This window comes from Neovison vison, chromosome 9 (genome assembly GCF_020171115.1).
Source record: "Neovison vison isolate M4711 chromosome 9, ASM_NN_V1, whole genome shotgun sequence".
NCBI classification, from domain to species: Eukaryota; Metazoa; Chordata; class Mammalia; order Carnivora; family Mustelidae; genus Neogale; species Neogale vison.
The window spans coordinates 94,336,556-94,357,978 of record NC_058099.1 but is presented as its reverse complement, the minus strand read 5'-3'; the positions used below and the strand labels follow the sequence as shown (position 1 = coordinate 94,357,978).

Here is a 21,423-nt window from a genome sequence, read left to right as displayed (position 1 = left end):
AGGGAAACCCCCTCTCCCTCGCCTCAGACACAGCGCAACAGGAAAATAGAGTGATTCTAGCCCATTCCGACAGCTCGAAAGACGTGGTGACAAATCCTGATGATCCAAAAGGGATAATTCTTCCCCATGAATCGTGTAGCCAAGGAAACAAGAAAGGCCACCTTAGCTCTTAGATTCACACCTGTTTCTAAAAATCACGGAAACGCTCAAACCCCAGTATTAATGGTGAAAGCGACATCCAGACTCGCACACTCCTGAGCCTGTCGGAAGGTGCGGGAGCGTCTGCGGAGCTAGTTTGCGGCAGTTCAGCCTGTGGTGGTCCTCGGAAGACGAGGAGGGGAGTCATTGTAAAGAGGCCACGTGGTTTGAGGATGTATAAAGTGTTACGGGAGTAGGCAAGACGGCTGTCCTACCAAGTGCTGATGCAAATGATAAACAGGGGCAGAAACTTGCCCGAGTTCCTCCCTCTCCGTTCTGAACACAGACTGGAGGTTCAAGAAAGGCTGTTTGAATAGGGCCTTAAGAGATGGATAGAAATGTAGGTGTGTCCCAGGGGAACAGGTCTACCAGTTACCCGCTCAGAGGATCTACGTTACTCATTAATCCGGTGAGCCTCTCGCTTGTAACAGACTGAGTTGGGGAGGGGGGTGCTGATGGGAACACATGACTTGTGGATTCCAAGCAGCAGTTGACTAAAAATGCTGGTTGACCTGCCTGAAAGAAACAGCTCTACTGAAACTATAGCCCCGTTCAATATCGAGACAGCAGACAGGAAAAATACTAAGCGGCTTTATGCGTTTTAAGCAACTGGGCACCCTTTTCCCTTCCAGGGAGGAACATCTCAAAATAAACATGCAGAGCTTCCCCGAGCAATGTTCCCACTCTCCTTCTCTACCTGCATACCCAGGAGGCAGAGAGACCAGTGCTGGCCAACGACATATTTAATTTTTCCCATTTCATGGGATTTCGAGTACATATATTTCCCCTCTTACCTCTTCCAAACCCTCCTGTCGTGTGTCTAGAAGTTATTTATGTGGAGACTATTTTAGGAAGAGCCAGCGGTGATCCCTAAGATGACCCAGGTTAGCTGCTACTAAGGTAGTCCCAAAGCAGGCTTCTGAAACGCGAGAACTCTCTAAGAACAATGGGTTTCCCCATGTTGTTGCTCCGCATGACACAAGTGATGCCTTAGTGCTGCCGTGTTTGTCCTGACGCGTGAAGAAGCAGGGAGGGCATAACGAGATGGCACCTGCAGCTACCTGCAGTACCTTCTGTTTTTCTTCTGTATTTCTAGTTTATAGAGTGGACATCTTTATATAACGTCCTTTAGAAGGCAAATGACCATGTTGTCACCGACGTCCATACAGTCTTGTTTCAGGATTTTTACACCATAGAACAAAAGGATAAAAAAATCACCTTCAGCATGTGTTCAAGGTAACCTAAAGGCCATGTGGACATGTAGTTCTCAGCTGTTGTGGCTCAACATGAGGCATTTCTCACCATGATCTATGATCAGTGTGGGTATGTGCGTACCAGTGGGCATGAGGCTCTATTCCCATTCTCTTGGGGAAACATTGTCTTCCGCCCTGCCTAAAGCTTTAGAATTAGCATCTATTGTAGGCAGAGGCTTTTTTAAAAATCCTTATCTGATCTGTGACCTGCCCTGGCCTGGAGCTTCTATGTCAGGAGTTTAGGAACCTGCTGAAACCCAAGGGGATTTCTTACTATTCATGACTTAAAAAGTCTCTGCCTACAATAGATGCTTTCTTTTTGGTGGGGGGGGGGGATCAGGGCTATTTGAGAATTATAAAAAGAAAGTCTGTTCTAAGCAAGCTTCTGTCTCTACTTCTCGCCGTCCCAGCCCCTGTCCTAGCTTCCCATACCGAACGTCTGCCTGACCTACGATAAACCAGGTCCTGCCATTTCCAAGGACCCGCGCTCGATCGTCAACCTTCCACGCTCAGGCTGGTAGTCCCGTGTCAAACACTGAACCAGACTGCTCTAGACCAGGATGTAAGGACTCTTGGGACCCTGGGGTTCACAGCCGTTCTCACGAGCGGCCTCTTATTTTCAGAATCGCCATCCATTTGAGAAGCGAAGAGAAGAGCATCGCGTTCCGTGGCGTGCGCGCACCCTCGGGAGGCGGCCCGGGACAGTGGGGCTCCTTACTCACCGCAGTTCTTCTCGTCGCTGCCGTCAGCGCAGTCTTCGTCCCCGTCGCATTTCCACAGCAACGTAATGCAGCGGCCGTTTGTGCACTGGAATTGGGAGGGTTCACATTTGGCTCTTCTTCCTAAAATCAAGAGGGAGCACTTAGCTAAGCTGGGATGCAAGCGTGGGAAGTTAGAGATGCAAGTTACCCCAAACCCGCGGATACGGTCCCTCTCGGAGGGACCGCTGCAGACTCCGCAGGGTAGAGCCTTCTAGTCACCAGGGCTGGGCGGGCCCAGGGGCAGTGACGGACGGTTATTGAGTTCTTAGTGGGGCAAACGCCATGTGGAGAAGACGAGATTTCCCTGCCTCTTTTGCAATCAGGCAGAGCCTGGGAAGGGGCTAAGGTCTGGCTAGTGGAATATAAATAGGAATGGTAAGATAGACCTTCTGGGAAATACTGTCCAAGGGATGGGGACCCATTTTCCTTCATTCCTTTCTGACTCCTGAAAACTGCGCATGGTGGCTGGAATAGTGATTCTGGGCCAATGGAGCCAGACCAAGAGAGAAGGAACCTCAATGGCCCAGAGGCCGTGGGGAGTTGGGTGGGACTCACCTGCCCGTGGCCTCATTACCCTATTTGTTGAACTCACGAGTGTAGCTATAATACAGCCAAATCTGAATCCTTTCATAGCATTTCTTGGCCACATTCTATATCGTTCATGGATGATGTTCCCATTACAGGCAAACTGAGGGAGATTTACAAGGGGCCACAAGGAGGGGGCAGAACAGAGGTAAAATGCTTGGCTCCTTGTCTTTGAATTTGAGATCTAATTAGAAAAAGATACGCTTGCAAAATGCCTTGGGGATAAAAATCAAGAAGGGACAGTTGAGAGGTAAAGGGAGATCCTTCTTAGTGACAGAAGAGAATGAAAACGAGGGAGAGCCCCAGACTGGAGTCTGTTCCTCTAACTCTCGGAGTTCCTGTGCTCGATGTATGGATGTTTAATTCGCAGGGTGGCCTGAATGAATCCTTGTAAGCAGAGCACGTAGTTTTGTTTTTTGTTTTTGCCTGTCACGGGACAGCTGCCGTTTGGGTATTTCCTATCCAGACGTGTGCCCGTCTGGAGGGGGTGATTTCTTTGAGCGACAAGGCAAGGGTCTAGCTGCTTAACAGACATAGACTGCAAATATTCGGGTGCCCCAGAACTCCTGCAGATGACAGAGGGAGGCCTTCCAAGCAGAAAGCCTTCCGACTTCCTGCCGTCTCCCGGCATCAGCAGCTGGTTTAAGAACAGACGCGCCGGTGACCAGCACGGGCTGGAACCCTTGTGCTGGGCACACAACACTCCCGTTGGCCTCGACTGTCAGCTACTCCCGGCTCTCTGGGGGCAGCCTGTGCTTTGTGGCTAACTCCCAGGGACATGAGCGTGCGGTCCAAGTCAGGGTTGCCATACGGGGGTGGGTGGCGTTCTCGGGAACGCAGTGTTTTCGTAAACCGTGTGTGCCACTCTGCTCCCAGGAGTGCAGTGAAGCTGGGACCCAGATAGAAAGCAGTAGATTTCGGTGGCATTTCTTACCTCTGTTTCATACCGTTTGTTCATTCCACAAGTATCTTACTGGGCTTAAGATACCAGGGATTGAGGAGGGTAGAGGTTGGCAGGAAGTGTCAGGGGCTGGCTTTAATCCTGTTCAACTGAATAGGAGAAGCGGCTGCCTCTCCCCACCCATCACTGTAATCCCAAGAGCTCGTCCGTGTTCTCCGTGCTGGGGCGAGCTGCACAGGGCCCCGGCTTCAGTTCTCTATCCCCCGACCTTTGAGGGCTGTGCTAAGAACCTACGTAGAGCGCTTCATTTAAAAGGAAGCAAGTGTGTGATTGGTCGTCGGACAACATCAATGGAAATCTAGTTGGAGAGAACAGTCAGGCTGCGGTTAGGAGGCTCTGGATTTTTTTTTTTTTTACTGTGTTATGTTAGTCACCATACAGTACATCATCAGTTTTTGATGTAGTGCTCCATGATTCATTGCCTGCGTGTAACACCCAGTGCTCCATGCAGTCCGTGCCCTCCTTAATACCCATCACCGGGCTCATCCCCCCACCTCCCTCCCCTCAGTTTGTTTCCCGGAGTCCATAGTCTCTCATGGTTCATTTCCACCTCTGATTTCCCCCAATTCACTTTTTCCTTCCTTCTCCTAATGTCCTCTATGCTATTCCTTATGTTCCACATATAAGTGAAACCATATAATACTGGACTCTCTCTGCTTGACTTATTTCACTCAGCATAATCTCCTCTAATCCCATCCACATTGACTCAAAAGTTGGATATTCCTCCTTTCTGATGGAGCCTAGTAGTCCATTGTGTATAGGGACAACATCTTCTTTATCCATTCATCTGTTGAAGGCATCGCCACTCTCTTCCACAGTTCGGCAACTGTGGCCATTGCTGCCATGAATATTGGGGTGCACGTGGTCCTTCTTTTCACATCTTTGGCCTTGAATTATTTTTAAAGGTTTTCAGTACCAAAGTTTGCTCAGTGAAAAAGAGACAAAAATTCAGACACTGGTATCAACACACTCAAAAAGGTAGGCACAGGGGCACCTGGGTGGCTCTGTGAGTTAAGCCTCTGCCTTCAGCTCAGGTCATGATCCCAGGGTCCTGGGATCAAGCCCTGCACTGGGCTCTCTGCTCAGCAGGGAGCCTGCTTCCTCCTCTCTCTCTGCCTGCCTCTCTGCCTACTTGTGATCTCTGTCAAATAAATAAATAAAATCTTAAAAAAAAAAAAAGGTAGGCACATAATCAGGCTTCAACAGGGGTGTAAAATTAGGTGTCAAATGATGGTTTTCCCCTTCAGGGTTAGGCACTGAAGATCTTAAAATTGACTTCAGAAGCTACAGATATTCCTAGACACTCAAGCCAGCCTGCGATCAAATACAGGCACACAGGTAAAATAAGGCTGGCGTTCAGCTCACCAGCATCTCCAAGAGGGTCTCTGAACCTAGTTGTAGCAAACTAATTGTGTGCAATAATAAATGATATTAAAATTCCAGAAGCAGTGCTTCCAAGTCAGTACTGTACAGATTCAGGGCAGAGAGACAAGCATGCTCTTGGTGTTTATTCCAATACCGTAAAACAAAAAGGAGTTTCATTTCTACCTTTGCATATCTGAGATACTGCCACTTCAGCCCGATTTTCCTAAACCTTCTGCCCAGTTATCTTAAAGCTGTGTTTTCGCCAGGATACACGCAGGGCTCTGCGTTACCAGGGGGAACGGTGCGGGGGAGAAGGGAAGAAGGACACTGCATGTTGCTTCTCCTTGACTAGATGAGGGGGCGGGGGTCACAGGGGCTGAGTCTGGCCGGCTGCCTTTCTCAAGGACCCTCTCTTTAAAGAGAGGTGAGTAAAGACTATAGGCCTGATGGCTGTGCCTCAAGTTTCTTGTTATCTAAGTACTCTGTTCGGACAGACTGCTCCCGGGCAGAAAGTGCTCCTGGTTCCGTTGAACTCCCCGCCCTGCAAAGTGGCCAGAGCCCCCACCCCCAGCCCGCCCCCATCCCACCCCAGCACTGGGACCTCAGCCAGACTGCAGAGCTGTGCGTCTTCTGTCCAAGGTTCAAGAAGATTCTCCCTCACACCTCGGGGGCTCACTGGGAATGCCGTTTTACAGAGCCTCCAGGAGGACCGACAGCACCCAACAAGTTAAGAAGCTTTGGGTTTCCAGAGCTTTGGGGGATTACAGGGTTGTGGACCCAAAGTCTATTTTCATCCCTGACAGGTCCCGGTTCAGCATTCTCCTTTCATAAAGGGAACAGGCTGAGCTTGAAATCATCTCCACCCGAGGTGCTTTTGTGGATTTTTTTTCCCCCCAAGACTTATTTATTTTAGAGAGAGAGTAGGAGGGGAGGAGAGGGGGAGAGGGCGGGGGAGAGAGTTCTAAGCAGACTCTGCACTGAGCTTGAGGCCCGACGTGGGGCTTGATCTCATGACCCTGAGATCACGACCTGGGCCGAAACCAAGAGTGGGATGCTCAGCTGACTGGTACCCCCCGCCCACCCCGCCCCTGTGCTTTTAATTCTTAGACTAAGCTAAAACCACCAGTACCTCAAAAAATGACCCTAGAAGTAGAAGCTCTAGGCAGCCTGTATCCCCAGACCTATCTGCTCAGAAAGGTGAACAGTGAGGGGAAAATGTGGTTTTCAGCAGGTTCCTCAAAGCCACAGGGTTTCAGAGGAATGCCTTAGCACCAAAAGTATGGTTAAAGTTGGGGAAGAAAGGCCGTGACCATGGGGAACCCTGTGTGTTTTGCCTGTTTCCACCAGGAAGGCTTTCTGTTTCAATACTAGGGTTTCTTGTAAGCATTTGGAAAGGTTCTTTCTATCGCTTTAAGAAATCGAACTGTTGGCCTCCATCTGGGTTTTCTTTCAGCTCTAATACTTAGAACGAATATCCCTGCCCCTCTGGGTCGGTGGAGGGGGGGTTGGAAGTCGCTGGCACCTTGTCACCTATGTACGTCATGACAGCTTTTGGCATTTGTAATGAATGAAGGCCCAGGAGTGTCAGAGGCTAACTTGCTAATTCTGTCCCTCGCACGGGGAGAATCCGAAGCTGCAAACTTTTGACGTCAAGGTGCCTTGTCCCAGGAGCCTTGCTTACCTAAGGAGTGAGCGCTGCTACCCAGCCATGTTGGCAGGTCACCGGCTCCAAGAAACTCGGGGGTTTACATGCATAGTGGAGTCAGCCTGCTGCTGTCTGACTGTCCCTGCAAGGGTTAACGGGGAAGAGCAACAGGGAAACTTCAGTGGAGAACTGCATAGACCTTCTAGTAAACACGCAGCCTTCAGCGTGGGCCACGCATTTCCCTAGAGGGCTCCGAGCTGCCCAGGCTACAGGGAGGTTCTGGGTATCAGGCACAGACCTGAACTTGAACTTGCACTGACAGGCTCCGGCTGCGGCTCCACGGGGACCGGCAGGCCCAAGGGGTCTGATGGCTCTCCCTGTGCTCCTTGTCGGAGCACAAGGCTGTTATCTAGAGGAATTTCTTCAGTCCACTTGGTTCGCCACTTCGGGGCCGCCAAGGGCATTTATTTTTAGTCAGGCTCACTACTGCTGCCGCTTTCATGCCAATCTTTCTATTCATAGGCTAAAACTCATTTTAGGACAAGCAGACCTGCGAGTCAGCAGAGTGGTTTTCTCTCTGGAGAGGTTAGTGAGTGAGAGGGAGGAAGGAAGACGGCCCCCCCCGTCAGGCACAAAGGCTGTGCTCTGGCCCTCACGTCAGCCTCTAAAGCACTTGGAAGAACCAGCCAGAAGCTGTTCAACACTTGGGTTCATCCTTCCGATTCCCTGAAAGAAGTGAATGTTACCGTTCACTTGTCAGTTTCTCCACGGACATTGGTGACATGATCTTAAGAACCCTGGGTAAACAAGTTCTTAAAATTGTGGGCCAAACACGCCTCTAAGACTTCAATTCACACCTAATTCTAAATTCTACACTCTGAGCGCGACTCTTCCCCCTTTTATGGATCAGGAAAGAGGAGCATGGGCAGGGGTAGCGCCGTTCTTGCCCCAGATCAGCCTGCGCAGAAAGCAAAATTGAACCCTGGGCAGTCTGGCTCCAGAAGCCTCGGCACTGAGCACGCACGCAGCCTAGAGCACCTGGAACTCAGGACAGCTTCCTGCTGGAATATTTTGGAATATCCTGCTGTCACTTTTGCTTTTGGTAATTTGGGTAGTAGAGTCCGTTTAAATCAATCCAGAATTAGGCAGTTTCATTTTCCAAGATGATACTATCCTAACACAGTCTTAGTATTGAAAGACAAGGCTGTGTTCCCGCCCTGCCCCATTTTCATAAGGAAAAAAAAAAAAAAGCCACTCGAGTGTCCTCAGCAGGGTTTTTCCTAGAAGGACGCCAGGGCTTGGCTTTCTAGTCTAGGGAACATTGGTCAAATCGGAGCATATTGGCAAGTTATTTGTTTCTGTGTGGGCGCTCCTGTTCTGATTTGTACCTGAGTCCCCACAGGGCTTGTTAAAACCTGTGCTGGGCCCCTCCTCCCAGATTTTCAGGTTCAGCAGGAGCACAGTGGGGCCCAAGCTTGCCTTTCTGTATTCGCAGATGGTACGGACCGCTACTGGCCTCCGACCATACTTTGAAACCACTGCCCAAAGGTGAGGAGGCTACGATCCAGCCCACCATGGAAGTGACTGGGTCCATTTCAGAGTGGGAATATGTAGTCCTGACGCCATAAGCCACACGCCCGTCGCCGGATGGGCATGGGGGGTAAATGCCACACTTACAACAGACATTATGGTGACAGTGTGAGACGGAACGTCTGTACCCATTAGGTAGGTAAAATCTAGATGCCTTAACAGGCATGCATGGTGAAGAGGTTCTTCTAAAATCTGTCTTGTCGTTGCCAGAAGCCCCTATCCTTGAGGGTCTGTATCACTTCCTCTAAACCCTTGGTCCCACAGACACCCTGGGCTCTTCTCCCCTGGCATTTTGCCACCAAGCCCTGGCCCTGTCTAGGCTCTCATCCCTCACTTGACCTAAATGTCTCCTGTCCCTCTGCCTCCTGGCTGCCACATTCTCTATCCATATCAAGATGGCAATTCAAGCAACCTACAACGGCTTGAAGGGCCAAGGATGGGATCACGTCTAGGCTTCTCGCTGGCCCCAGGGCTGAGTCGAGTTCCCCACCTACTTCCCCCAACTTTTCCCAGTTGGTGCCCACCAGCGATCTGCTCAGAGTACACCCAGGGATCCCCAGGCCTGTGCGCTCACTCTTGCTTGGTCTTGTTTGCTCCTGTCCCTCCTGTGTACTTCTCTCCTGGAGTGGGCACCAATGTCTCCCCTTGAAGGAGGCCCTCCAGTCTTTTCTTGACCCACCAGGTGTGGTCTGGCTTCTTCCCGCTGGTCACACAGCAGCCATGTGCAGAGATGCGTGCCCTATCTGCATGCTTCTGTTTCTACACATGGGGATTCCCCCTAAGGAAGGGCCTAGAATTTATCTTTGTAGCTTGGGACCAGGTTCCTGATGTCTCAAGAGTCTTTGGGCACTCGTGAGTGTTCCTGGATGGCTCAGCGGATTTACTAATTCACTAATAAAGCTGGATTGAATTTTAGACTTTTCCTGAAGCATTCTTTCCAGCTTTTCTGAACCTGAAGCGTGTGACCGGTTGTCTGACCAACTAGAATACTCTGGAAGACTCTGCTTTACAGAGTCCAGTTCTCTGTGCCCATGGAAGTGCGTTATCCTTATGGCACTTAGTCATTTAAAACCCGTGTGCTTTCCCATATTGCTCTGTCAGAGCAAGTGTGTTAGTGTGGGCGTGCCAGCCTCATTTTCCTGTGAGGACTGAGCTTCCGGGACGCAGGGAACAGTAGTGGCAGCTAACTGGTAGTGTCATAAATTTGATATGTGAGAACTGGATTTCACTTGGGACATGCTTTCATGCTCTTTGGGAATGTTGGCCACAACCTGTTGCTGCTCCGATCTGATCACTTTCGTAAGGTCATCTGAGGAGATGGAATAGTATCTAGCTTTGTCGCATTAGAGTCTATGTTCTTGGTGACAACTGGGAAGTACCGTATTGTATAACAGGTAGCAGGTGGGAACTCCAGCAACCTTCAACTGCTATCTTTGCTGTCTCTTTTGTGATTTTATGATTAAGGCTTCAGTGTTGGGTCTGCTCACTCCTCTTCAGAGCTTCTACGCCGGGCTGTAGCTGGAGCACTGATTTCCTGATTTGACTTCCCCACTAGACCGAATGCCATGAAAGAAAGGACCAACTCCCTAGTCACTGTGCCCACACCCACCGCCATGCCTGCTGGTGCCGAATGGCACAGGGTAGGTGCTTTGTAGATGGATGTTAAGTGTTTGAAGCCGAAGTATGAGGAATGTCGGCATCAACCTACCACCTACTTCGTGAACCTACAGATCAGTTAATAACTCGGATCTTGGGAAGGCATCATCGGAAAAGGAAAGATTAGAGGCAGTCTACAAAATAGGAACCGTGTTAACTCAGCGTTTGGGGGGAAAAGAACTGAGATCTAACACGTGAAGTAGTTTGCAAGTGTTGTCTGTCAACTAAGGTCTTATCATCTCTCTTTCTTGGCAAATTGCAAGCCCCATCCCTCCAGCCCCCAAAACCACATCTATATACATAAAGGCTCCTTGCCAGTAGGGCCAACCCAGAACCCAAGTTGGTGGCAAGATCAACCACTCCGGCCAGTGGTCCCAACTTAAAGTTTCTGCCTCCAAAGTTACTTCTTAATGCAAGAGCGTGCATACCCTTCCCCTCCTCCACTGGCTCTGGAGCATTTCTAAAATTTAAAGTCATCAAAGGCTCTCCAAGCAAACATTAAGGCCCCCCAACTTTTTTTTTTTTTTTGCATAATCTCTGTCCTTAATATCATGGCACCTGGGAGGCATGCATGTTCTTGCTTAACTTAGAGCCCCTGAATAACCAGCAGGCCCAAGCTTCCCTAGGACACATCACATGAAGGAAGAAGTATGCTAACTTTACAGTATCACCTGCCATCTGCTTTAGTTCCTGCAGCATGGCTAGTGTGTCTAACCAGGTGGTATTAACCAGGCTTAGAGTTTTTATTGCTAAGCCAACAGAAGAGCTTAGCAAAGAGACACAGATTCCAACTGAAAAATGCAGAGTGAAATTATCAAGCAGGATTCTGATAGAGGTAAGTCACACTGAGCCTGAAAGCTAACAAGCTGTCAGTCCTCAAATCTGCTAGCTAAAAAATCTTTAGCTGGGCACAAAAAATTGTCCCTGGCTGCTTCTGCTCAACAGGTACATCCCACCATCACCTGTGCAGAAGGTACTTTTGGACACTTTGTCTTGGAGGTACTGTCCGTGTTGTGCCCTAAGAATTCTTCTGAGGTGGACGTAGAGGAGAAGGGAACATAGTAAGCAATTTTGAGTCTATCAATTAACCATCTGGAGAGCATCCCACCTTGAGAGGCTCTCCTAAGGCAGGTACATTTATCATAAACATCATTGCAGACCTTATCATAGCCTTTGGAGGCATTTGATTTCTCGTAGGCTAGAATGGGAAGGTAGCTTTCCAAAGTAAATTTAACTGTGACTGAAGGTCAAAGAGGTAACTGCCTATCCTTGATCATTCGTCCTTCTACCAAAAAGGATGGCATCATTCACATTCTGTAAGAAATAGAGAACAGTTTAGGTATTTAACATGAGTTATCCGTACATGTATGTTGTGCTCTGAGTCTTTCGGCCTTTGGATGGAAACCCAACGCCATATATCTGGGAGCTCCCTGTTCCCTTGATTATGGCCATGTTCTACTCTGGGAGTTCTTGTGAAGTCTCACCAGGTTGATAATACTGGAATCGAAGGGGCTTGGAGCTACTTTTCTTCGCTTCTAAAATGGTAGTTAAACTGCTCAAGTGAAATAGAATTTATGGTTATTCAACTTTATGAAAGGCAGAAACACTTAAATCAGGACCTCACTGCTTTGAAGCATGGAGACTGCCGTAATTAACCTTGCTAGAAATGCTAAGTGCTTCAGTATGCAATTGATCACGATACAGTCACAATACTGGGCTGCACGGCTGATCCTGGCCTTTATACACACACAAGGAATCTGGGGACACAAGCAGTAAAAGCCGAGAATCAAAACAACACAGGACCGACATTCTAGCTAAATGTCATGTGAAGGGAGCAACAGGCCCATTCACGGGAGGGAGGGAGGGGCTCAGACTTCAGGAAGCTGTCACTTGCCCCGTGATCCTCCTTTAAAGAATCCCGGCTCCCAAGCTTGTTCTATGGTTGAATGAGGATTAGGATCACTGTCAGTTTCCCTTGCTCCAAGGGAATGAGAGTTAAGTTTATTTTCTCTTCTCTCTGGATTAAGCTAGCTAGTCCTACTAGCTTCATGAACCTTTCCCCACAGTCAGAGAAGTTTCTGTCTCCTCTTCTGCTAGTTGCTAGCCATTTTTGAACAGCCCTCCTAAAATCTTTGTTCTTCTAGGCTCTGGCTTTAATGAATATGTGGTACCCCACATCCTAATCTTGACTACCTTAGGCTGGAGGAAATGTACTAGAATTCCCAAGGATTTGCAATCAGGAGTGCAACTCCACTCCTGAATTTCAACTTCTCTTGTTAGCCTGGTTGAAGTTTTTGGTCAGGATCTGAGAACATTCCTGCCCTGTCCTAGAGTATTTTAGACCAGTACCATGAATGTATTTGGCGGGGAGGGGGAGGGGGGGTTGTTGTTGAAGGGGGGTGAGAAGAAGGGATGTATACAAAATCAGGACCAAAAGGTCAACTCACACACCCTGGGGCTTTGAACTTCAGAGAGGAGTCAGTCTGGGTTGGTGTAAGATCAGTACCTCCTCAGCCAATCCCAGATTCTATCCGGTGGAAAAAACGATGTGCCCCCTTTCCTTTGAAAATGTATGTCTTGCGTGGGCTTTTGTTTTTCACTATTCATGGCATGTCACATATTTCACATGTGACACAGGGAGTCAAAGCGACCCTCAACTACCTCATACAAGGCCAACTAACTCATTTCAGCAGTTTAGGGGCATTTGCAGCATTCTACAGAATAACATTAACTTCCAAGGGAAAGTTATTACATGTTACATTAAAAGAAAACATGCAGCAAAAAACCCTTTCCAGGAAGGTTGGTTATCAAGAGTTTCTGGTATACCTTAGTCATTTGAAATGTTATGAAAAGTATAATACAAGTCATGGTACTATTCTGAGAAATCATGTAATAAGTTAGTATTGCTCATCCATTAATGATTAATGTTTTAGTCTGAAAATTCTTGTAGGCAGGCCTTTTCCAGGCCCTGAGGTTTGTTACCCATCAGAGGCTGTCTCCAGGACCCGTCTTTTTCCGGGAGTCCAGGTCGGGGAAAGTTTTGGGGAGGACAGTGCGAGGGAGCCTGTCCGGTGCTCCGCGTTCCCTCTCAGATCCCACTTCTCTCGCTGCTATATGCTGAGTTCGCGGAGCCATGTGACCAACCCAAACGTGATCGGGCGGCCAGCCAATCGCAGAGGGCAGAAAAGCCCGTCCCAGCTTCACACGCTCGCTCGGGACAGTCCGTGCCAAAGGGCAGGGGGGGGCATCGGGAGGCTTCGATCCCCCCAGGTACGGCCCGAGAGGGCTTGACCGCACACTTTCAAGTTGGCTCACTTCGGGAGCCACGTGACTGCAGGCAGGCGGGCCTCCGAGCCGCGGGCGGTAGGAGCCAGGACTCCGGCATGGGTGCTCGGATCGGGGCAGCTTCTGTCCACTTCCCCGGAGCTGGCCAGCGGGGCCCGCCGCGTCCAGTCAAGATCACTTCAGGGACGCGCCGGGACTCGGACCGAATCCGTGGAAGGGCTTCCTGTCCTCTGCCCAGGAAAGTTGTGCGGCTGCCACGGGGAGAGTGGCCGAGGACGGGGCTCCCGGGCCCAGTGCGGCAGACCCGGGGCACTCGGCAGTGGTCCCCAGCGCCACACACCAGCCCTCTCGCGCTACTCCCTTTGATCTATTGTTTGGAATGAAGGCTAATTACACAGTCACTAGATTAGGACTCAATTCCTCTCGAGGAAATCTCACCGGGAACGAAGATCAGCAAACTAACCTGATTAAGTCTTCCTTGCGCTCCCCTCCCCCTCCCCCCCCCCAGCTACACTGGAGACCCGAGAGGTTTACAAACACGGCGCGAGGGGGGCGGGGGGGGCGGGGAGAAGGGGTGAAACACCCAGCGGGGAGTCCCGGTTGAGACCGCACTCGTCCTCTAACCCCTACTCCAGAGGGACCACCGGCGCCCGGGGAGTCGCAGTCCGGGTGCGCAGGCTGCGCACTTCAAGTGGCTCCCTGGAGCCTCCCGGCTGCCGCCCATCGAACGTGCGCCCGCTCACCGTCACCGGGGACTCGCTGCCGGGACCCGCACCCGGCGCCCCGCGTCCCCGGAGGCGCCCACCCTCGACCACCGAACACTCCCACCCTCCCTCAAGTGCCAGGAGCTTGCCCCGGGCCCCCGCGCCCCGCTCGGCCCGACCCGGCCCTCTGCCTCCTTCCTAACACTCCGCCTGGCAGAGCAGACAGAACCATTGTTCAGAGGCTCCGAAGCCCACATTCCCCAGCCCCGGCCAAGCGGGCTGAAAAACGGGGCAAAACAGTGGCTTTGGGGGACAGAGTGTAAGGGAATGAAGACTAGTTCAGGCGAGGCTTTAGGACACCCCAAATCCCGCTGTCCCCCAAGCCCGGCTCCCCGTGGCCGCGGCGCTGACAGCTCAGAGGCGCCACCAGGGTTGGGAGGGAAAGAAGGCGAGCCGAGCGGAGAGGCGCCTCCTAGGAGGGGGGTGGGCAAAAGGAGACCCGCGCCTCGGGGCCCCCTGGCGCCCCGGCTGGGTCCGGACAGCCGGCGGAGGGGCGCGTCCTCACTCACCCGCTCCGGTGGCGCGGCTTTCCCGGGGCGCCCAGCACAGCGCGAGCAGCAGCCAGAGCGCCCAGCGCGCGGACGTGCCCATGGTGCCCGCCTGGATGGTGCCGCCGCCGCCGCTCGCTAGCTCCGCACAACAAGTTACCAGCCCTTCGCAAAGGAGGAAGGAGGTGGGGGCGGGGAGGGGGGAGGGGGAGGAGGAGGGGGAAGGAGTTAGAAAGGGGGAAAGGGAGCAGGGAAGAAGAGGGCACCCCCTCCCCTACAACTTGCACAATCTCCTCCCCACCAGCCCACCCACCCACCCACCTCCGCGGGCCGCAGCAGCCGTGCAAGCCGAGCCTGCCGGCAGAAAATAATGCAGGCGCTGCAGAGGAGGGGAGGGTACGGGAGGGGAGGGGAGGGGAGGGAGAGGGGGTGGGGAGGCGAGAGCAGAGGAGAAGGCAGAAGAGAGCGGAGCCGGCCGCGGAGCACCCACACTGGCGGCTGCCGGAGCGCGGGGTGAGCGGCGAGGAGGGGGCAGGAGGGGGAGTGGTCAGCGACGGGAGGGGGGTGGTGGGGAGAGCGGCGGCTTCAGCCCTCCTTTCCCCCCCGCAACGACGCGCTGCTCTTGGGAGCTCCGGGCAGCCAGGTGCCCGCGCGGGGGTGCGGGAGTGTGTGTGCGGGCGGGAGTGGCCGCGGCCGCCGCTGCCACCCGGGCTGCCCCTGGGGCCCGGCGGCTCCGCGCGTCCGCCCGGGGCTCACGGGGGCCCGGGGCGGCCGCTGGTTGGCTCGCGCGCCGCCCTCGCCTCCAATCCCCGGTGCCTGCCCTAATTTCCTGATCTCGGGAACCTGCCGCCGCCGCCGCCGTGCGCTCCCTACAGTCCTTACTGCGCCCTCCCGGCCGCGCGGCCCGGGCAGCGGCTGCGGCGGGGAGCGCTGATGCAACTCGCGCGGCTCTTGCCACCGCCCGCCCGCTAACGGGGCCGGGGGCGGGGGGGACCCGCGGCTTCCCGAGGCAGCGAGCCTCTCCCTCTCTCCCTCTCTGCCACCCTCTCCTGCGCCCCCGAAGGCAGGCCGGTCCTGTGAGGCTGGTAGGTAGCGGCTTCCTCAGGCCTCCTCCCTCCACCTGAAAGTGATGGAGCGGTCGGGCTCGAGACCTTTGGGCTCCTCCGAGGTGGGGTTCGGGGTGCCTGTCTCAGTCGCAGGCCGAGACGCCGTTTCCGCTAAAAATTGAATGTGCTTTTCAATGAGAGAGTGAGTGAGTGAGTGTCTGTGTGTGTGTGTGTGTGTGTGTGTGTGTGTGTGTGTGTGTGTGGCTTGTTCTCTGGGATAGAAGGGCCCTGAAATAACCCAGGCTAGGAGGAGGGAGATTGCCAGCGCAGCCCTGCATTCACTCATCAACGATTAGAGTTAATTGCTAATTGCACAAAATGATAGTTTGAGGGCCTGTAATTAAAAGCTTAACCTTTTCTTGTAGGGGGGAGGGGGAACCTAGGTTTATTCTTCTGGATACACTTTGTAACATTTAATTATAAGGCTTAAGAAAAAAAAGGAAGTAGGGCAAGATTCCGATTAAGGACTGATTCTTGTTTTGTGCACTGCAGGACCTGAGCCTGTAATTTGTTTTGTGTGTGTGTTTACTTTAGTTTTCTAGCACACTCTCGCCTGGCTGAGGTGCACGGTCTCGGGTGGTTTATTAAGCACTTAACAAGAGTTGGAGCGCACAAGGAGCCATTTCTCCATCTTAAATAAAGGGTTTACATATTTTCTTATTCTTTTCCTTTTTCTTTTTTTTTTTTGAAGTTATTTTCAGGTTGAAAATAACCCAGACTTTGCCAGTTTCAATAGGACCATGTTCTAGAGGTGTTCTGCTGGTGATCCGAGACGTGGTGGGAACGGCTTATCTATATTCTCTTTGCCCTGGTGCTTCTAGGCGTCTGTCAAGGCTAGCCATCAGAGGGGATGTTTATGAGGAACTTACTGTATCCAGGAGATGACAAGAAAAGGAAAATTGCAGATCAGGATACATTTTAGTGGGGACAGGGGACATCAGGATGGCTAACTGATAAACATTAAGGGGCTTAACTCTGTTTTGGTGGAGGGTTACACTATCGCTCATTCCGAAGGCTGTTTGGCCCACTCCATTTAGTTAGTACATTTAGTTCCAACTGCAGAGCTGTGCACATGTTGCATGTGAAACTGAATTCGGATTTGTCTTACGCCGTTGGGTAGCGAAAATGCGTGTAGGTGTTGTTCTCCTAACAGGCATTAAGGTGTGATGGTAAAACCTTTGGGGCACATTGCCTTCAATATTCTCAGGGTTCCGAAAGATCTGCAGATGAGGAAAGGTGGTAGAGGGGTGAGTGGAATCCATAAGGAAAAGCACAGTGTTAATAAACAGTCTGTGGGGCTTGCGTTTAGTCTTTTTCTCAGAGATCAATGCATGGGTACTACAAGCTAAATCCTGATATGGTACAATAGACATACAGTTGACGAACATGTATTTTGCTTTCTGCTCCTCCAAGGGATATAAATAAACTGTGGGTGAACTTAGCTGAGGCTATGTGTTCAATCTGGTGGCTTTGTTGTTGAACCAAACCAGAACGTTTTAGCTGGACCTCTCATTGGCTGTGTAACTTAGGAAAATGACTGTGCCTCTCTGTGCCGGCCCTCTGACCTGTAAGCCGAGAGCAAAACTAAGCCACATAAAGTCAGAGCGCTCTGTGGCCTCAAGGACCAGGTCTCTGCAAAGCGGTGATAGGAGAAAACAATTAAAAGAAGAAATGAACTTAATACAGAAAATAACTGTGTAACCAAAACAAGAAATTGATCATGAGAGGAGACGGGTGTGGTTGAACCAACTGGTGTCAGGAAGGTGGACGGTGCTAGATTCAGAAGCCTTCAGGTAAACGCAGAGGCAAGCGTTCACTCCCACAGTCCATCACATTTATTTTTTTGTGGAGACAACAGGCTTCGGGCATCCTTGGGAGGTAGCCCTGTGCTCTGCAGTAGGCATAGGGGGATGCCAACTGGAGGAAGTTCAGGATCTGGTGGGGACAGCAGAGAAAGAGCACAGCGCAGGGATGCTCAAGGTTCTGTGAGATTATAGGGGAGGGTAGCTCATCTGGCTGGGGAGCTAGGGTGCCAGAGAAGACTTCCCAGGGCAGTTGACTCAGAGCTGAGTAGAGTCATCATTTTGAGCAAGTCACGGTCACTTGGTAGGGTTGTACTTTCTGGCCCCACTATGGTCGAAATGCCCCACAGAAGGGCAAATTTGGGGCAGGTATTTGCGAGAAGTTACAGGGTGTCATTTACAGAGTGGGGCATTTCATTGCTTGAATGAGACCCTTGCTTTTTGTCTGCTCTCTGATGATAAGAAATGTGCAAGATACGACTGTCTCATGGACCCAGTGTGAATGACGTCATGAGTAATTCTGTGCTGTCTGCATGTATGTGGCAATAGTCATAGTAGAGGTCAGCAAACGGCCAGTGGCCTGTTTTTGGACGGCCTGTGAGTTTAAGAATGGTTTGTATGTTTTTTAAAAGACTGTACAAAAAAACCCACAACCCACCCAAAAAGCAATAAATGAAGTAAACAAAGAAGAAAAATACGCAGCAAAAATCACATGTTGCTCACAAAGCCTAAAATATTTACTACCTGGGTCTTCGGAGGAGAAACTTGAAGCCTCTTTACATAGAGTGAATGCAAAATCAACCTGTGTTGCGTTCCTCTCCTGGGGTTTTGTTAGCTTAGCCTTACCTGGCATTAGCCCGGCTGATGTGCTGATGTCAATGGGGAAGGAAGACTGGGGCGAGCAGAGGGAACAGAGGCCAAAGAGTATTCAAGGAAAATGCAGGAGAGGCAGAATGCTTCATGGGTGAGTTTCAAGCGGAGTAACGGTGGGGAAGAAGGGTAAGAACTAGAAGTGGGCCTGGCTTACGCGGAGACCTGTACGATGTCACGAAAACACTTGGCCTTCATCCAAGGTGAGGACTGGAGATGGCCTTTCCTTTAAATTTTGAAATATTATTAAGTCTTATGATTCACAAAGGAGTAATTATAAAATGAAGAGAAAAAGAAATTATAAAGATTTTATTTCTTTATTAGAGAGCACAAACAGGGAGCGTCAGGCAGAGGGAGAAGCAGGCTCTCTGCTGAGCAGAGAGCCCGATGTGGGGCTCGATCCCAGGACCCTGAGATCATGACCTGAGCTGAAGGCAGAGGCTTAACCCACTGAGCCACCCAGGTGTCCTAAAAAAGAATTTTTATTTTTTATTTTTTAAGGGTTTTATTTATTTATTTATTGGACAGAGAGATCACAAGCAGGCAGAGAGGCAGGTGGAGAGAGAGGGGGAAGCAGGCTCCCCATGTAGAGAGCCCCATGTAGGGCTGGACCCCAGGACCCTGAGATCATGACCTGAATCAAAGGCAGAGGCTTAACCCACTGAGCCACCCAGGTGCCCCCCATTGAAAAAGAATTTTTAAAAGCATACTCTGAATACCCAGAGATATTGACATATTCTGTTTCTTTACTTTAAAAAAATGTATTTAATTTTATTCTCAGGGCACAGAATTGTATTGACATTACTATAATTGGTACAGTTATGTCTCTCTTTATTTGCTAATTTACTTCTGTAAATCTTATACACACACACACACACACACACACACATACATGCCCACTGCTGCCTCCAAGTATTATAATATTGGCAGTAACACCTAGCTAAGTCCTTCCCTGGGAACACATCTAGTTCTCTTCCCCGGAGGAAACCATGGTTGTGATGGGTTTTGATTGGAGCTCTGATAACCAGTGCATTCTAGAACGTTCATTCTGGCAGTGGTATGAAGAATGATGGAGTTGGGAAGCAGGTTTGTCTAGAGGAAGAACAATTAGGAGGCTCTGGTAGTGATGGTACAGGAAGAAACTGTTATTTGTACTCAAATGTTCATAGAATTCCTTTGTGAGATGTTTCTCCCCAGCCCTTTGGACATATCTCTTAGAGTAGCGTTTTCGAGAAACCCGCATAATCCATAAGGCTTCCTGGCTGTGTCTGTGGAACGTGCAGGTTCTCAGCTCCTCCCTTGGAGGTCATAACCCAGTGGGTATCATGTCTGTCCCAAGGGGCTGCGTATGTAATCTTACTCCGGCTGATTCCCAGGATGAGCCATGACTAAGAAACTTTCATAGAGAATGCCTTCTTCGATGCAGTTTGAACAGCCAACTAGCTTTACTTTTCTCAAATATGCATTCGTGTATTTGTCCAATTTCTACGGGGTGAGTAGGGTAGGGCGCACAGAAAATGCACACGTGATGTTGGGTGTTGCTTTGCCTCAAGCCCCGATTGCCAGCCGGGAAGGGAAGCAGGAGTTATCATCAGGTCAATTGCTGGTTTGAATTTCTGCTTACCCCATGGCGGTGCCACAGGAAGACGTGAAATGAACTTTCCCCTTTTGAAGGATTTTGTAACTTCTGACGCCTCCACCGTATCCTTTTCTGTCTGTGTGACAGCCCAGTGAAGTGTGTGAAATTCACCCCACTCCAGACTTTGTGGGGAGGGCTTGATGGTCTAAACCGGCTATAGCTGGTCACAAACCTCAGCTTCCAGCGAATTGCCTGGAGGCCTTATTCAAACAAGGATGGCTGGGCCCCACCCTGTAGTGCCTGACTCAGCACTCTGGGCTGGGGGTGGAAATCCCTATTTACCAGTCCCCAGACCGTGCTGAAGCCGCTGGTCAGGGAACGCACTTCGAGAACCACTGTTCTAAAGTCTCCGGCATAAGCTCCTTCAGCCTCTGTGATTGATTCGAGGGTCTCAACCCATCAGCCCCTGGCCTTGTCCTGGCCCCATGGGTATGCCTCAGTCCCAAGCACATTATTCACGTCTGTTCAGCTACAATGACGCTCAGGACTTCTGCTTCATTAGAAAGGCACCCTCTGGGAAGCAATGGACCTTGGACCAGAACTTGAATGGTGATTGTACCATGACCACGGAAACCAGTTTGAAGGCCAGTGGACTCCTGGAGAAGAGGCTGAGAGATTCAGAGAGATGGCACCCAAACTTGACCTTCAGCCCAACTGGAGGTCAGCTTCTCCTGCAAGCACTGATTCTGTAGGACTTCTCACTTACCTGAGCCAGTAAATTCTCTTTGTTGCCTATGTCCGTTTGGACCGAGTTTTCTGTTCGTAACAAGTAGCTGACTTAGAGGTGGCCTCTTGAGGGATGTAGGGTGCGTCCTGTAAGTCATTAGGCAAAACTGCAGGTATGACCGTCCAGTGGAAGTTACATGGCCGTGGTCTCCCTCCTGGAGGCCATTCACAAAAGCAATGCAGGTACCAGGAAGACTGTTCTAACAGCTGCTTTCTCATGAGTCACGGCCAAGTCAGCTCCCTACCCCTACCTCATCCGAAATCAAATGCTTGTTTTGGACTCAGTACAAAGGAGCCCCTACTGAGGGTTACACTCTAAGAAAACCGCCTAGAAATCCCAAGGCCAAGGACGGTTTTTGCAGGCTTGCTTTTGAACAATTTCAGAAAGGGGGAAAAATGTGGCCCAACACGGGAAAGTGTTTACAGCTGGAGTGAAACTCCAGAAGGGGTTGAGCATGAGGCCTGACCTGTGGTTCCTACTGGGAGTGATGCGGCCCTTGGGGAACATTTGGCAATGTCTGGAGCGGTTTTTCAGTTGTCCTGCCTGGGCCGTGGCGGGGAATGACCCAGGTGCTGCTGACTTACAGGGGTTAGAGCCCAGGGCTGCTGTAAAACAAACAGCTTACAGGGGCGCCTGGGTGGCTCAGTGGGTTAAGCCGCTGCTTTCGGCTCAGGTCATGACCTCAGGGTCCTGGGATCGAGTCCCGCATCGGGCTCTCTGCTCAGCAG

At 50.9% G+C, this 21,423-nt stretch overlaps 1 protein-coding gene and 1 long non-coding RNA gene across 11 annotated transcripts in view; one reads left to right on the top strand and one right to left on the bottom strand.

Moving 5' to 3' along the window:
- The window catches only part of VLDLR (very low density lipoprotein receptor), a 29,705-nt gene extending 14,845 nt beyond the window's left edge, over positions 1 to 14,860 (bottom strand). Inside the window, exons 1-2 of one of the 2 annotated variants that reach the window (XM_044265967.1) lie at positions 14,573 to 14,860; positions 2,174 to 2,293 (exon numbers count right to left, since the gene is read on the bottom strand). In XM_044265967.1, the coding sequence (XP_044121902.1) occupies positions 2,174 to 2,293; positions 14,573 to 14,654 (202 nt within the window). In that variant the 5' untranslated portion in view covers positions 14,655 to 14,860. The remainder of the gene's footprint in view (positions 1 to 2,173; positions 2,294 to 14,572) is intronic. The other variant, XM_044265966.1, reaches the window with a different exon arrangement.
- Positions 14,861 to 15,010: 150 nt separating this feature from the next.
- The window catches only part of LOC122917739, a 120,394-nt gene continuing 113,981 nt past the window's right edge, over positions 15,011 to 21,423 (top strand). For all 9 annotated transcript variants that reach the window (XR_006386457.1, XR_006386454.1, XR_006386458.1 and 6 more), the window contains exon 1: positions 15,011 to 15,064. This is a non-coding gene — a long non-coding RNA (uncharacterized LOC122917739). The remainder of the gene's footprint in view (positions 15,065 to 21,423) is intronic.